The 15,201-nt window shown below is 40.3% G+C and overlaps 1 protein-coding gene across 1 annotated transcript in view; it reads right to left on the reverse strand.

Moving 5' to 3' along the window:
* Nucleotides 1-2,477: 2,477 nt before the first annotated feature.
* UBE2N (ubiquitin conjugating enzyme E2 N) overlaps nucleotides 2,478-15,201 on the reverse strand; it is a 41,782-nt gene continuing 29,058 nt past the window's right edge. The window contains exons 2-4 of the mRNA XM_055118298.1: nucleotides 7,840-8,086; nucleotides 7,535-7,675; nucleotides 2,478-6,008 (exon numbers count right to left, since the gene is read on the reverse strand). Coding sequence (XP_054974273.1) covers nucleotides 5,968-6,008; nucleotides 7,535-7,675; nucleotides 7,840-8,086 — 429 coding nt within the window. The 3' untranslated portion in view covers nucleotides 2,478-5,967. The remainder of the gene's footprint in view (nucleotides 6,009-7,534; nucleotides 7,676-7,839; nucleotides 8,087-15,201) is intronic.

Here is a 15,201-nt window from a genome sequence, read left to right on the forward strand (position 1 = left end):
AGCAACTAGTACAGTGGGAAGGGGGCCTGCCCTGCATACGGTCCAAGCACCAGAGCACCACCAGGAGGGACTCCTGCAGAGCTAGGGAGTAATCCCTGAGTAAATCACATGTGGCACAAAAACAAGAACTCAGGTTAAGGTCTGGATAGATAAAGTGCAGTGGTATGCAGGCTTGGGGCCAGAGTGGTACGGCGGGTAGGGTATTTGCCGTGCATGTAGCAGCCCCGAGTTAGAGCACTGCCAGGAGTAATTCCTGAGTGCAGAGCCAGAAGTCATCTCCAGGTGTGACCCAGAAAACAACAACAACAAAAAAAAATAGTTTTTTAGACCAACTGCGTAGTCATCAAAATCTAAAGTGCACATAACTTGCAACCAGCAATTCTCATAGAAACCTAATCCAAAAATAATATGCACATTATATGAAAATAGAGTCAGAACAGACAAATGGACTTAAACTTGTCCTAGTTACCAAAGAAACGTGTTGCCGTTGCCTTTCCTCCATACTAGACAGTATTACCTATTAAGGCCACTTTATTTTGTATTGTGGGGAGACAGTCTTTGAAGCGTGGCCTGGCAGTGCTCCAGAGATCATATGTGGTACCAGAGATTGAACCAAGGTTACTTGCGTGAGCCTCAACCCTAGTACTCTGGCAAGAGGGCACTTTTTTCCCCACCACACCACTCCCAAGGTCACTTACTGAAAATCAGCATGGATCAGTTTTTTTAAGATCTGCATAATTTAATACATTGATAAATTTGTGGTTTCAAAATACCCACTAATTTTATTATTTGTTGGGGGTGGGAAGAATGGGCTCAAGAAGACCATACTGAGTTCTCCGGTTGCCAGGAACCAAAATGGGTCGGCTTTGTGTAAGGCAAGTACTAGCACTTCGGTCCCAGTAATCTTACAGGAAATAATTGGGCACAATAAATGCTTGACCGATATGTAACTTTTATCCCATGTGTAAATATTACTATCAAAGGGAGAAAGGAAACCACACAAATTTTAGTTATTGGAGTGACAGTGAATGTTAACAATTTTTTCAAAAAGTATTTTCATCTACTTAAATGTAAGACCTTCAGAGCTTTGGGGCTGTAAGAGAACAGGATGATTTGGCCTATAAGTTATATAGCATTCTCTCTTTTACTTAAAAAAGAAATTTGTTCAGGGGCCACACACTCAGGGCTAACTTCTGGCTCTACACTCAGAGATGACTCCTGGCTGTGCTGTTGAGACCATATGTGGTGCCGGGTATCAAACCTGGGTTGGTCATATCAAGGCCAATGCCCTACCCACTGTACTACCACTATGGCCCCTGAAAATACATTTTTTAAAAGTTTTGTCTCAATCCAGCTGTCCATTTGTTGCACTTAACTGGCCCACATAGCACAAATACTGTTTTAGAAGCAAAAACTGCAAACACTACTTGCTCAGTTGCTAAAAATCTTGCCAAAACAATCTAGTTTATTCAAACCAATCTTTAAGTGTCATAGCTAAGAGGCTACTGACACGTCTAAGCCTTAATCTTACTTTTGAAATTAAGCCAAAACTTTGTAAGAAAGAAATTTCATCCTTACTTTCTAAGTAAGGATGAAATTTAAGAACTATTGGGATTTATTCATCTATAGATCGTGAAGCTATTTCAAAAAGTCATGAGCCAGGTTAGACTAGATCAAAATTAATGAAACATGCTACTCTAAATCAGGCCTTAGAAGTATAAAAAGCCCTTTAAAGTCATGTGATCTGGACCACCACCTGCTTGGATTGTATGGGAATAATGTTCTACATCCCAATGGCCCTTGGCAGCAAAAGATTCTTTAATTGGTAAAAATGGGGTTATTTACTCTAATTGCTACTTTCTGAAGAGCAGGAATCTTACAGCTCCTTCACAAAGATGAGGGATCTACTGTGAAGGAAAATAACCAAAGTCTAAATATTCAGCTGTGGGGCAAGACAGTACAAGGGGTAGGACTTTTGCCTTCTACACAGCCAACCCTGTTTGACCCGAAACACCACATACAGAACGGACCACGAGGAGTAATTTCTGAGCACTAAGCCAGGAGTAAGCTCACAACATAGCTGGGTGTAGTGCTAATACCCCTCACCCCCACCTGCAATAAAAATTTAGCTGTTACTCTTTGCTTTTATCTCTGATCACTAAGACCAAAACAATACAATAGAGTTAACAGAGCCTGGCTTCAAGTATACATCCAAACATTCACCCCAGAGGTACACAGGAAATGAGCCCAGCCGCAGGCCTAGTAGACAGAACTAGGGGGCAGGGAGGACCCAAATTCTTCATGGTCACTCAAGTCTAGACTTAAACGGGAAAGATTTTAGTCCAGCGTCTGTCTCTCAGGTCCAATTTGTAAGATGAAGCTGAGCGAAGCAAGCACTTGGAATAAATCCTCACAGTATCCAATTGCAACATTAAAATTAGTGCAGGGGTAAGAAAACAGAAAAAATATCACCAGTCTTGGTGGTAGATTACAGGTCTTTATTCTTTATATTTCTTTCAAGTTATTACATTCAACATATTTTGCTCTTGTGATCATTTAAAAATAAACCCCTGATATAATTCCTTAGACAGGCATGCTAAAGAGCTAAATGAAATGTTGCCCCAGTCCCCAAATACATTATTTTATTCCAGTTAAATTACATTTTTTCTTAAATAGACTGATAAACTAGGTCATGGCTTTTAGAATTATTTTTGGCCAGTTTTTCTAGCTAAGGCTGTTACCTTTTTGAAATTTTTTTTTAAACCTTTGCAATGAGGGGAAAAAAAAAAAACCAAAGTGATGTGGCTAGAGTAACCAAACAAAAAGAACCAAAACACCTTCCTGAGCCATCTGTCAGAAAAAACTTAAAAGTGAAACCAATCCCCATTATCCCTTTAGCAACATTTAATTCCATTCAGCTAAAATTGTATTCAGGCTGTCTTAAGAGGACAGTGATCTTCAAACACCAGTTTAGCAGAACACTGAAAACTGTTACAGGATATCAATTTCTTCCACAGCTAGCCTTTAATAGCATTAAACCACTGGCTTTTGTATAATGATTTGTTTTAAATGCTTCTGAAATTTTAAATGTTTCTGACCTAGAGAAAGATTAAATTCTCTTTACTTCAGACCTAGCATCTTACTTACTAGGCAGCATCTGTGAACTAATAATATCTCGTGTAGCAGCAAATCACAGCAAAATAGACTAAGACCAAATTTTAAAAATCTAAGGATAACGTAGGCTCTTATCAACACCAACATTTCAGAAAAGCTCCATGGACAGAGCTTACTTTACAAGAAGTTATTACTTATCAGATTGATTTCCTCTCCTACAGCTCTAGCTATTGTCCCCATGTGAACTGAACAATGCCCTGACCATGGCATACCTCACCCCCAAGTCCTTTTCTTCTCCAAGCTGAACTATAGCTGTTGGTTATCCAGCATCTGCCCCACCCCTGCCCCTCAAAAGACTACATAGTGCATCTCTGGAAGCAGGGTCATTCATCTTACCACCCCCTCCAAAATAGCGGTGAGCATATATTAAGTATTTTTGTTAAATAATTTCCTTCGGTCAAAGGTTTTCGAAGGGAACAGGATTATCTAGAGGTCACGGGCAGGGCAGAATGAGAAGAGTAGAATGACAAGTTCTACTTGGGGTGGCTGCTGCGCCTAGCAAGTGCCATGCCTGATGAGGGGTCGTGACTGCTAAGACTTTCATGGGCATTATTTTGTTTCAATACTCAACATTGAATGAGTACTGGGTGCAACACGGGAAGCAGGCCCAAAATCCAGGTGCTGCTGCCAGCTTCTTTGATCTCTTCCCTGAGAAGTAACCAGTCAAGACATTGGCTCTTTCATCCCACAAGATGAGAAAGCAAACCTTATTTTAAAAAAGAAAGAAAACCCAAAAGAACAATGGGGACCCACCAAAACAAAGGGGAGAAAAATCATGCCTGGAAATTACAAATCCATTCGAAATAACATTAATTCAGTTCATTTCTACACTTTTGTGATTCACAAACTCAATAGATATCACAGTCCTATTTGAGATTTTAGTGGTGCAACAGATTTGTCTGGAAATTTATAAGCTGTAAACCACTATCATACTATCATTTGAAACAGTGGCACCTAGAAGAAAACAGAAGTTCGCCTCTATTCAATGACTTGAATTTTCATTGATTTGGGTCCCTGACAAGAATCAGATTGTTTCCTTGGTTACCAAAATACCTTCTAAGTTATAAAGGACAACTGAATTATACTAACATTTGTTTCCAAGCAATGCACATTTGGCGGGAAACCAGTTACCAGTCATCAAAAACTCCTGTATGTTGAAAATGTAATTTTAATAGATAATTCATCTTACATAGGAACACAATAAAATACACCACATTCTGAAGAAACTCCAGAAGTTACGTGAATAAGAGTGGGGAAAATTCAGATGGACCATAATATCCATTACCTTCAACTGCAAGAGAAACGATTTCAACCTGCAGTTCACAATTATACATACTGGCTACAGTGATGACTTTCAAATGACAAAAATTAGGAATAAGAGTGATGAGAAATAACAGTTTAAAAAATCTGGAGGGCAGAGATTCTATCAATGCAGATACAATTTACCAGGTATCAAAATAAAAGGAGCTCCCATCACAAATACTAGAGGGATGAATGCCAAGATTCATTGACTGCAGGAGTCGTGCTGGCATCGGAACCCTTCTGGTGATGACACTTAAGTGCCAGCTGGTTGCTTGAGATCTGCTCGTCAGGTATATAAGGAAGACTCAAATAGCTCAGCAAATCGCCAAGTGATGATCAGAATGTTGTTTCCTAAAAATACACACCAGAGGTTGGTTCTACACAAAGTTTTCAGACAAGAACTAAGGGAAAGATTGTAACCCAAACGCCAGACACAAACATGGCAAAACACATGGTGAAACTCAGTCACAACTTCTGCTTTGTTGTGATTCTCCTGTAATTTTCAAGCACTGTGGTAAGACACCAAAGATCACCTAAATTAGATAACACAAAAACATTTAATTCAAATTTCTAGGGGGTTGAAAAAAGAAGTCAGATACTGATGCTTTATGCATGCTCAGGGGCAGCTTATAAATACTCCATTCATTCAGTGATACTGTGACACAAATTTGCATCGGTGGGGGGGAAAATCCATCTTTGCCATTCTATTTCAGAATGGCCCATCAGCTTTAATTTTTTAAATACGATTGTCACACTGGGAAAATGAAATAAACACAGTAAAATAAACTCTACAAAGGCAAAGTAGAATAACAAAAAATATTTTACTAAAACATAAGATTTACAGAAGTTTCCAGACAAGCCATACAAAATGGTCACAAGCTTTTTCTTGAAGGGAGGATTCTACACTTGACAGCAAAGTCACAATCTTATTAGTGAGGGCTGTGATGTTTGTTTAATGTTCCCATTTTGGTTCAAACAATCAAGCTTGTCCATCTACAGCGTCTAAATAAAGTTAGACTTGGCTAGAGAGTATATTCTAAAGAACTGGTTAGCTGCTTTTAACCAATGCAATTAGATCACCATAATAAGGGGGAAAGGAGCCATAAAATATAAAACTACCTTCCCCCCCCAAAAAAAATAAAATAAAATAAAAACACCCACACCCCTGCAGCTAACCCTGACAACTACCTTCATTCACAGTGCTTTATACTTAAACCATGATGGGGGAAATGAATAAAAGCAGTGAGAGCCACTGCTTTTAAACGTTTCACAACAATCCAGATGATACTTCTAGCCTCTGCTCATGCTTTTACAACAGTGAATCAGGACAAGACATAGATTTGCTAATGTGCATTTAATCACCAAAGGACTGAAGATGTCTGGGCTTTTATTCTGTAATGTTTCTAAGACTGTGTCCATTAAATGCAAACAAAAAAGGAAGAAGTCTTGGCAGAACAGGAGAAGTGATGCACACTTGATGATCAGATCGATTTAAATATTATTCATGGCATATAGCCTAGTCCATGCTCTAGCTGTAGACAAAAACAAACATGCAATTATTATTTTGCTTTCTCTGTGTAACTTTCCAAAATCTACACAAAAGTAAATATTAATTATGAAAATTTGCTACAACTTCTTAAATACTGTCTATGTGCAATTAGCAAAACACTAAAATGAAATTCTGAAATGAAATTTGTAAGTTTTTAAAAGTTAACCAGAACAGATTGGTGTTCAACACTGAACGCCTAAAACAATTGTATTATGAACAACTTTGTAAACCACAGTGTTTATATAAAGTTAAAATATAACCAGAAAGTGTCTTCTATATTTCCAAATACGTAATGTTCTCCCTAATTATGCTAAACGTTATTTCAAGAAGCTTACTGAGTACCAAACACTTTCAGCTAAAACACAAAATTTAATCAAACTGTAAAAGGAAAAATCTCCCTCTTCAAAAGAGAGCTGAAGAGACGCTTAACAGGCTAAGTACATACTTTGCATGTGGGAGACCTGGGTTCATCCCCCAGGAGATAAACCTGGGTTCCCTTCCTGGCACTACCCCTGAGCAGAGCTGGGGATAGCCCGGCCACAAAGACACATACACACCCAAAAAACTCTCAAACAAAACGCTTGTTCTGGGAAAGCAGCAAAGTAAGTGGTAGAGGGATTGCCTTACAGGTATGATCTCAGGTTCAATCCCTAGCACCCGCACCCAGTAAAGTTTTCATTATTTTACATATTGCTTGGTGGGTAGGAAACAGATAGTTACAGGTAGCTGTTAAATCAGAGATGTGTGTGTGTGGAGATAATATATATTATCATAGACTTATATATGATATATATTTATCCATATAAGATAATATATTTATATATTATATATATTAGAGATCATTTAAGACTTCCCAATCATATGTTAAGTGATATTATCTTGTTTCCTATATCATATTTTATCAAACATGGTAAACTATATATTTCAGATAATGGAGCTTAGACTTTTTTTTTTTTTTTGCTTTTTTTGGGGTCACACCCAGTGACACACAGGGGTTACTCCTGGCTCACGCACTCAGGAAATTACTCCTGGCGGTGCTCAGGGGACCATATGGGATGCTGGGAATCGTACTAGGGTCAGCCGCATGCAAGGCAAATGCTCTACCCACTGTGCTATCTCTCCAGCCCCTAGACATCTTTAAAAAGGCATTTTACATGCAATAAACAGGATCTGATGTATTTCTTTTATATATGTTTTGCTTATGCATTTGTTGTTAAAAACAAAGGGAGCCAGCAGTAATAGAGAGGTAGGGCACTTGCCTTGCATGTGGCTGACCTAGGTTCAACCTGGCAACCTGTATGATCCCCTAAGCCCTATGAAGAGTGATCCCTGAGCATCACTGGATGATGCATAAGGACAAAACAAACAAAAAAGAACTTAAAAGAGTTTTTTGTTTTGTTGCAAAGCAGTACAAATGTGTTTAAAAGTGAAGCAAAGGGCTGAGGTTCAATCCCCCACATTGCAGGGGCCGGGGAGGCTGTGGAAGGAAGGCAAATGAGTATTAAATACCTGTTTCTATGGCTTGGGCTTCGTTGGTCTTCCACTGCTCCGCTACATCATTTGCTAATGGATCATCTGGATTGGGAGCACTTAACAAAGCCTGGATCGATAGCAGAACTGTGCGGATCTGCAGAGCTGGGGACCACTTATCTACGAAGGTAACAAAATCCAGAATGATTAAGCATCAAGAAATTGCCTCAGTACTGCTGCATTTCCCTCCCATGTCCTTGAGTCTTTATATAAGGCTCAAGATTCTCATATGGAACTTCAGAACAAAGGAGTAATCTTAGTAACACATAAAGATTAACACTTACCTTTCAAAATATCTAAACATATTCTTCCCAACTTGTCTACATTAGGATGATAAATTTTGGTCATAAAACGTACTTTAGGGGCTGCCATTGGGTATTCTTCTGGAAGGAATAGTTCAAGTTTAAAAGTCCCTCCCTCAAAGGGGGAATCCTGGGGGCCAGCAATGACCACATGAAAATAACGGGCGTTGCTCTCATCTGGTTCTGCTTTAATGCCAGGAACTGGTTCTGCCAGCAAACGCTGGGTTTCCTACAACAGAAAAACATAAAACATTTGTGAAAAAAAAGTCACTGCTAAACACTAAAAATTAGAAAATCTGGAGGCTGGAGAGATAGCACGATTATAGGTAGGGCATTTGCCTAGCACCCAGCCAACCCAAGCTTGATCTCCGGCATCCCATATGGTTCCCTGAGCACAGCAAGGAGTAATTTCTAAGGGTAGAGCCAGGAGTAACCCCTGAGCATGGCCAGGTGTGGTCAAAAACAAAAAACAAACAAAAATTTAGAAAATTCTCTCTTGGAATTGAAACCTCTCAATAACAGATTTTTCCAATCATTTGTTTCTTTTTTTTTACATAAAAATGAAGACATTTGATGAAAGACCATTTAAATAATCACAATGAGTTAAATACAATTGCAAGCAAATATTGATGGCATATATTCTCTCGCTGCAAATACAATAAAATTAGGGAAATGAAGCTGATTATATGTTCATGGAAAAGGCAAAACAAGGGGGGAAAAACCCTCTAAAATAAATATACTAGAATAAAACAATTCACACTATTCAAGCGCACTGTTTTTAAAAAGTAAAACTAAGGGGCTAGAGAGACAGTACAGGAATTCAGGAATATGCCTTGCATTTGGCCTACTATAGGAGGTCCCCAGTACATGGTTCAAGTGGCTGGCAAGAGTCCTGGAGGTCCCTGTAAATTGATTTGGCCCATGTAATAAAGGGCCACAATCCTCAGCCTTGCATTTCATCTCCCACCTGGCTCAGTTGACCAAGAAACAACACCTGGGGAAGGCCTCGGGCTGCCAGAGCTTAGTTGGGAGAAACATCCTCCCACCCTCCAAAAAAGGTAAAATAAAGGACTGGAGTTCTCCCCATGCACAAAAAGTAAAGTTCGGTCAGGGATGAAGCTCAGTGGTAGAGAATATGCATTACATGTATGAAGTCATGAGCTGATCCTAAATACTAAACATAGTACATAAATTTAGGGGTTATTTTTGTATTGGGGCCACACCCGGCAGTGCTCAATGCACTGTACATGGTACTGCACCAGGGTTCAAGGCAAACACCTTACCCCACGCTATCCCTCTAGCCCAACAATTTTTTAAAACCAACGGAAAATCTTCCCTCAGAAAAATATAACTGGGGTCGAGGGGACCTTAGGTCACTGGTGGTGATTTTGGCAATAGACATTATATGCATGATACTATTGTTAATATTATTGTGATCACAGTGCCTCAATGAAAATGGCGAGAGGAGGAAATGACACAAATGGAATGAAGAACAAGGACCAGGCACCTCATTAAGGCTAGAGAAGATACACTACCACGCTTGCTTGTCTCTAAAAATGAGCCTTAAAGCGTCAGTAACTATCAACAATCTTTAGTTCTCCTTTCCATTTCCCTTTCTGCTAAATAACGTTCTTCTGCCTCTTACCAAGCTTCCACATCTCCAAACTCATTCCTGCCTTTGGCTCACAGACTCTGCTTCCTATTTTAAGAAGCTATAGTCTTTCATCAGATTCGACCACCGCACTGCACAGCCACCTGCCATCTGCGTGCCTGTGCTCTGCCTTCTCGGTGACTCTGCTCTGAGCAGATTTTATCCATTCCTCACCCTCTCAAGGACACTGCTCTGGCATCTCTTTCCTCGCATCCCCCACACCGCATACTCTGTGCAAGTCTCTCCAGATTCACACATCTTGCTTCTGATCTATCTTTAATTGCCCTCTTTCACCTGACACAATGCAACATATTCCTGGTTTGTTCTGCCTCTGACCCTGTTCCCAGGCCCTATATTACACAGATCCTTTGAAAATCCTTCTAAGAAGCCCTGCTGCCCAAAGGCTCTGGATATGATTTCTTCACTCCACCTACCTCTCTTGCATACCCCAGCATGCTTCTCTCACTCCTACTCGGCCCACTTTGCCCTGACAGACTAGATGCTTTAGTTCTTCAACCTGCCAGGTGTGTATCCCAGGGGTTTGCAGTTGGACTTCCCCAAAACTATATGGCACTCTCCTTTCACTCTGAAGTTCTTTATTCAATCCACAGTGTATGCACACCCCATTCCACCCTCTCCACCACACTCCTATCTACCTCTGCTCACTATCTCCACAGCTCCACCACTGGCATATTACATACCTCACTTACTTTGTTCAGAATAGAAGCTCCATAAAAGGAGATGTTTCAGCCTGTTTTATTCACTGCTATATCCTTAGCACTTGGAACTGTGCCTCGCACCATAGATGTTCAATAAATACTTGGTAAGAACTTATTTTATGTTACAAAGAACAAGAAATAAACCCTAAAATTTTCATTTTTAATGTCATTAGAGCAGTGTTATTCAGAACTGGATATGCACATTTTAGGGGGGGAATGAAACGTATTCAGGGAGGTAAGAAATTAATTTAGAAATGATTTTTAAACAAAAAAATGCTAACAGTATTAAATTGGCAACAATGCGTCTAAGTCTATACATTCATAGAATATATTTCACATCTCCACCACCACTACCCTTTTTTAGGCCATGCCCAGCAGTGCTTGGGGGTTACTCCTGGCTCTGCACTCAGGAATTACTCCTGGAGGTACATGGGGGAATAGGTGCATGGGATGTCAGTAATAAACATGGGCCAGCGGCACACAAGGTTAACACCCTACTCGTACTATTGCTCTGGCCTCTATATTTCACATCTTAAGTAGGTATGTGATTATTTGTGAAATTTACTTTTTGCCTTATGTTCTAGGAGGCATTAGTCTCCAGCACAGTCTTTTTGTTTTTTTAATGTCAGGCAAGCTACCGAGAGTATCTCGCCCGTACAGCAGAACCTGGCAAGCTACCTGTGGCGTATTCGATATGTTAAAAACAGTAACAAGTCTCACAATGGAGACGTTACTGATGCCCGCTCGAGCAAATCGATGAGCAACGGGATGACAGTGACAGTGAAGTAGGTATGTGCAGTCAAAAAAAAAATTCTTTTTCACGGTGATTCAATAAAATATTTTTTTTTTAATTTGGATAACTGGGTTTATAAACTTTTTAGTATGAAAACCACTGGATCAGGGCAGGGGAGACAGCACAAAGGGCAGGATTGTATGCTTGCATTCTGGATCTGTAGGTTTAATACCAACACAGCCTGGTCCCCAGCGTGTCAGGGAGGGCTGACTACCCCCAAGCAACTTTTAGGAGTAGCCTCCAAAAGCTTCATAAGTGGCTCAAAAACAAACACAAATGCAAAAATACTGGAAAACACTAAATAAGAATACAGTAGTGTGAGGCCAGAAAGATGGTACCCCCAAACCCCACTGGGTGTGGTCCAAAAATAAAAAAGTATACTGCCTAACTTATGAAGAACAATTTGGGGGTGGAGCAACAGCACAGTGGGTAGGACATTTGCCTTACACATGGTCAACCTGGGTTCGATCCTGGTATCCCATACGGTCTTCCAAGTACCAAACAGGAATAACCCCTGAACATTGCTGGGTTGACCCCTCCCCCCAAAAAAGATATCACATACACTATCTCATTCTACAGACTACCATGCATAATCTTAACAAAACAAAAAAAATTTACTGTCAGCACAGTCATATACTGAAACAGTCACAAGATGCATATTTAAAAAAATGCCTTTTCCCTCCCAAATGTGTGAAGCTAATACTCAAAGTAGTGCACTTATTAATACTTCAATTCAAAATAGATTTATTTTAATTGTGGCAATGCAAGGGCAAGTAAGAAACTTAAATGCTAGACCTTAAGTCTAAATGTTCTCAAGTCCAAGAATGAAGCCCCCACCTTGAGGCTAGTCTTCAAGTTCAGGGAAGATCCTAAGGAACCATAAGAAGAATTGAATGGTAGGTAGCTCCTTGAACTTTGCCCTCTCCTCACTTCTATTTTCCTCTTCTTGTGCTCCTTTCCTTTTTTTCCCAGAGGTCATGATATTTTTCAGAAAGTCTTTCTTAAAAGGATGATAGAGGGTAAAAAGAAAGCTTCGGTCCAAAAGCTCCAAATGCAAATTCTCGTTATGCAAAATAGTAGCAGCTCTATCCAAAGCTATAAAAAGTATTCAGGAGAGCCTCCAAGACCATACCCAAAAATAGCTTCGAAATCACTCTCAGTACACACTGAGATAGCACAATCATTTTCTCATCTTTGGTTCACCCTCAGTTTCCCCAAAGAACATACTTGTAAACTAAACATACATGGATTGATTTCTAAGTTTAACCACAACACATTCTATAATAAGCTCCTAGGTGTGGAAAATCTTTTGAAATAACTTTCACATGCTCTCAGGTTCTAGGAGATATGTTTGGATACAATGAACAGATGCTTGTAATTATTAAGACTAACAGGAGTTATTTTCAAAACAAAGCCACAGCATACATTAGAAAAGGAAAATCAAATGGAACATGTCAAGTTGCTAGCATGTGAAAATCTTACCACCCATGGTTGGTGTCACTTTTTTCCCCAAAAAAGGCAAAAACTTGGTAGAAAATAAATTCTTCCTACTACTACTCACCACACATGTTAACTCTGAAGCACCTAGCTTTATACTGTTCTTTGGTAGAAAAGAAGCGAAGTTAATGTGTGATTTCTTCAACTCTGGAAATGAAAGAAGCTCAAATTTCTACTGCAGAGCCTATTACCTAGAACTGCAAGATGTGCATTTCAGCCCTCCGGAGCAATCTCCAAAGATCCCTCTTGCAATTTTAAAGTGTATATTACTAATGGGCGTGGTCTCTTTAAGCCCGTTTTCCTCCCTTGAACCCACATCTCACTTGCTTCTCTCTATGTATCTTTGCTTGCTTTTTCCACCCTGGTGAAGTTTGTTTCTCTTCCCACACCCCTCTCTGTTTTTGGGGTTTGGGCCCACACATGGAGGTGCTCAAGGGACCATATGGGATGCCAGGGGTTCAAACCTGGGTGAGTCGCATGAAGGAATTGTCCTACCCACTATACTATCTGGGACCTCCTGTGTACTCTCAAACAAGTACTTCCTCTCCTTTTCTCCCATTACATTAAGTTTTGTTCAATAAAAACTATTTTGCATTGGGGATGGAACAACAGCACAGAGGGTAGACCATTTGTCTTAAATGCAGCAGACACAGGTTCAATCCCCAGTATCCCTTATGGTCCCACAAGCACTAACCAGGAATAAATTCTGAGCTCAGAGCCAGGAGTAACACGAGCATTGCTGGATGTGACTCAAAAACAAAAACCAAACCAAACCAAAAAAAATCTTGCTTTAGTAAAATAAAATTTTAAAAATTATAGTATTGGGGGGGGCCCTCACACCAAGGAGAACTCATGGAAAAGTAGAACTCATGGAATCATTTGCACTGTTGGGGATAAAACCGAGTTGGGTGTCCGAAAGCACATTAACCTCTGTACTAGATCGCTCTCTCCCGTAACAATTTTGTTTGTTTGGGAGCCACACCTGCAATGCTCAGGGATCAAAGCTTGAGCTGTTCGAAGCACGACATGGGCTGCTGGAGATCAAACCCAGGTTTGCTACATACAAGTCCAGCACCTTACCCACTGTATTAGCTCCCTTGTCCCTACATAACATCATGTGACCTGCAGTAAAAGTAGCATGATTTTGCTTAACATGATGAATTTTAGAAATATTATATCTCAACAAGGTTGAAGAATGTATTCTACCTTGGATTAGAAGCAAAGTGGTGCTCAGTTTGTTCAATACAACCTGTGACAAATCCTAAAGTCAACTAAGGTACTAATCCTTACGGCTTGGGTCACCAAGGTATACTGTGATTAAAGTTCCGACGCATGCTGTTCTTCTTCCAGCTACAATTTTTTTTTTAATTTTCTAGTAGCCACATTAAAAGTTAAACCAGACAAGCATTGCAACATTGTAGGACTGAAATCCAATCATGAACAATTTTGTAACTGTGTATTTCATGGTGATTCATTTCATTTTTTTTTAAAAAAAAAAAAGCGAAACTAGGGGATCAGAGTGCAATGAGTAGGCCACTTGCCTTGCATGTGGTCATCCTGGGGTCAATCCCCAGCACCTCACAAGGTCCCGAGTCCCACCAGGAGTGATCCCTGAGCGCAGAGCGAGGAGTAATCCCTAAGCAACAACCAATGTGCACCCCCCCACACACACACACAAAGCAAAACTAGATTAAATTCTCTGTATTTTAATTTATTGAAATAGTTTCAACATGTGGTCTATAGGAAAATTAAGATGTTATTTTACCTTTTAAGATGTACTTTTACCTTAATGCTGTCTCCAAAATAGTATGCAATTTTCACTCGCTTGAACAAGCCTCACACATGAAGGAACCAGCAGAGGAACCCAGGTGTGGGGAACCCGGCCTCTTCCACCCAGATTCCCCATTTTCCAGTAGCTAGGCGGTCACACCCAGAAACTGCCCCTGGCACTGTGTAATACCATCAGTGGCCAACATCCAGAGACTATAAAACCAAGTGGCCACGAGACATCTGATAGCCTAGTTCTCCCTCTTGGGAGAACCTGGCAAGCTACCTAGAGTTTACTGCCTGCACAGGGGAGAGCCTGGCAAGCTCTCCGTGTCATAACTGATATGTCAAATACAGTAACAATGATGGGTCTCATTCCCCTGACCCTGAAGAGTCTCTAATGCAGCACCATTGGGAAGGACGAGTAGAGAGGCTGCTAAAATCTCAGGGCTAGGATGGACAGAGACGTTACTGGGCCCACTCGAGCAAATCAATGATCAACAGGATGATAGTGATACAGTGATACTCCCAGTATAAACTGAACTAGCCACATTTCAATAACCACATGAGCACAGTAGCTACCATATAGACAGGTGAAAAAAGAATAATCACGTTCTAGTAATATTTACAAATGTCATTAAGAATAATTTCTGGAGGGCTGGAGCGATAGCACAGCAGGTAGTGCGTTTGCCTTGCACACGGCCAACCCGGGTTTGATCCCCAGCATCCCGCATGGTCACCTGAGCACCGCCAGGAGTAATTCCTGAGTGCAGAGCCAGAAGTAACTCCTAAGCATGGCCGGGTGTTACCCAGAAAACAAAGAAAATAATAAGAAGAATAATTTCTGGGGCCAGAGCAATACAATAGTACACCAAGTTATTAGGGTGCTGCACTGCACACACCTGTCCCAAGTTCAA

This window comes from Sorex araneus, chromosome 10 (genome assembly GCF_027595985.1).
Source record: "Sorex araneus isolate mSorAra2 chromosome 10, mSorAra2.pri, whole genome shotgun sequence".
Classification (NCBI taxonomy): Eukaryota; Metazoa; Chordata; class Mammalia; order Eulipotyphla; family Soricidae; genus Sorex; species Sorex araneus.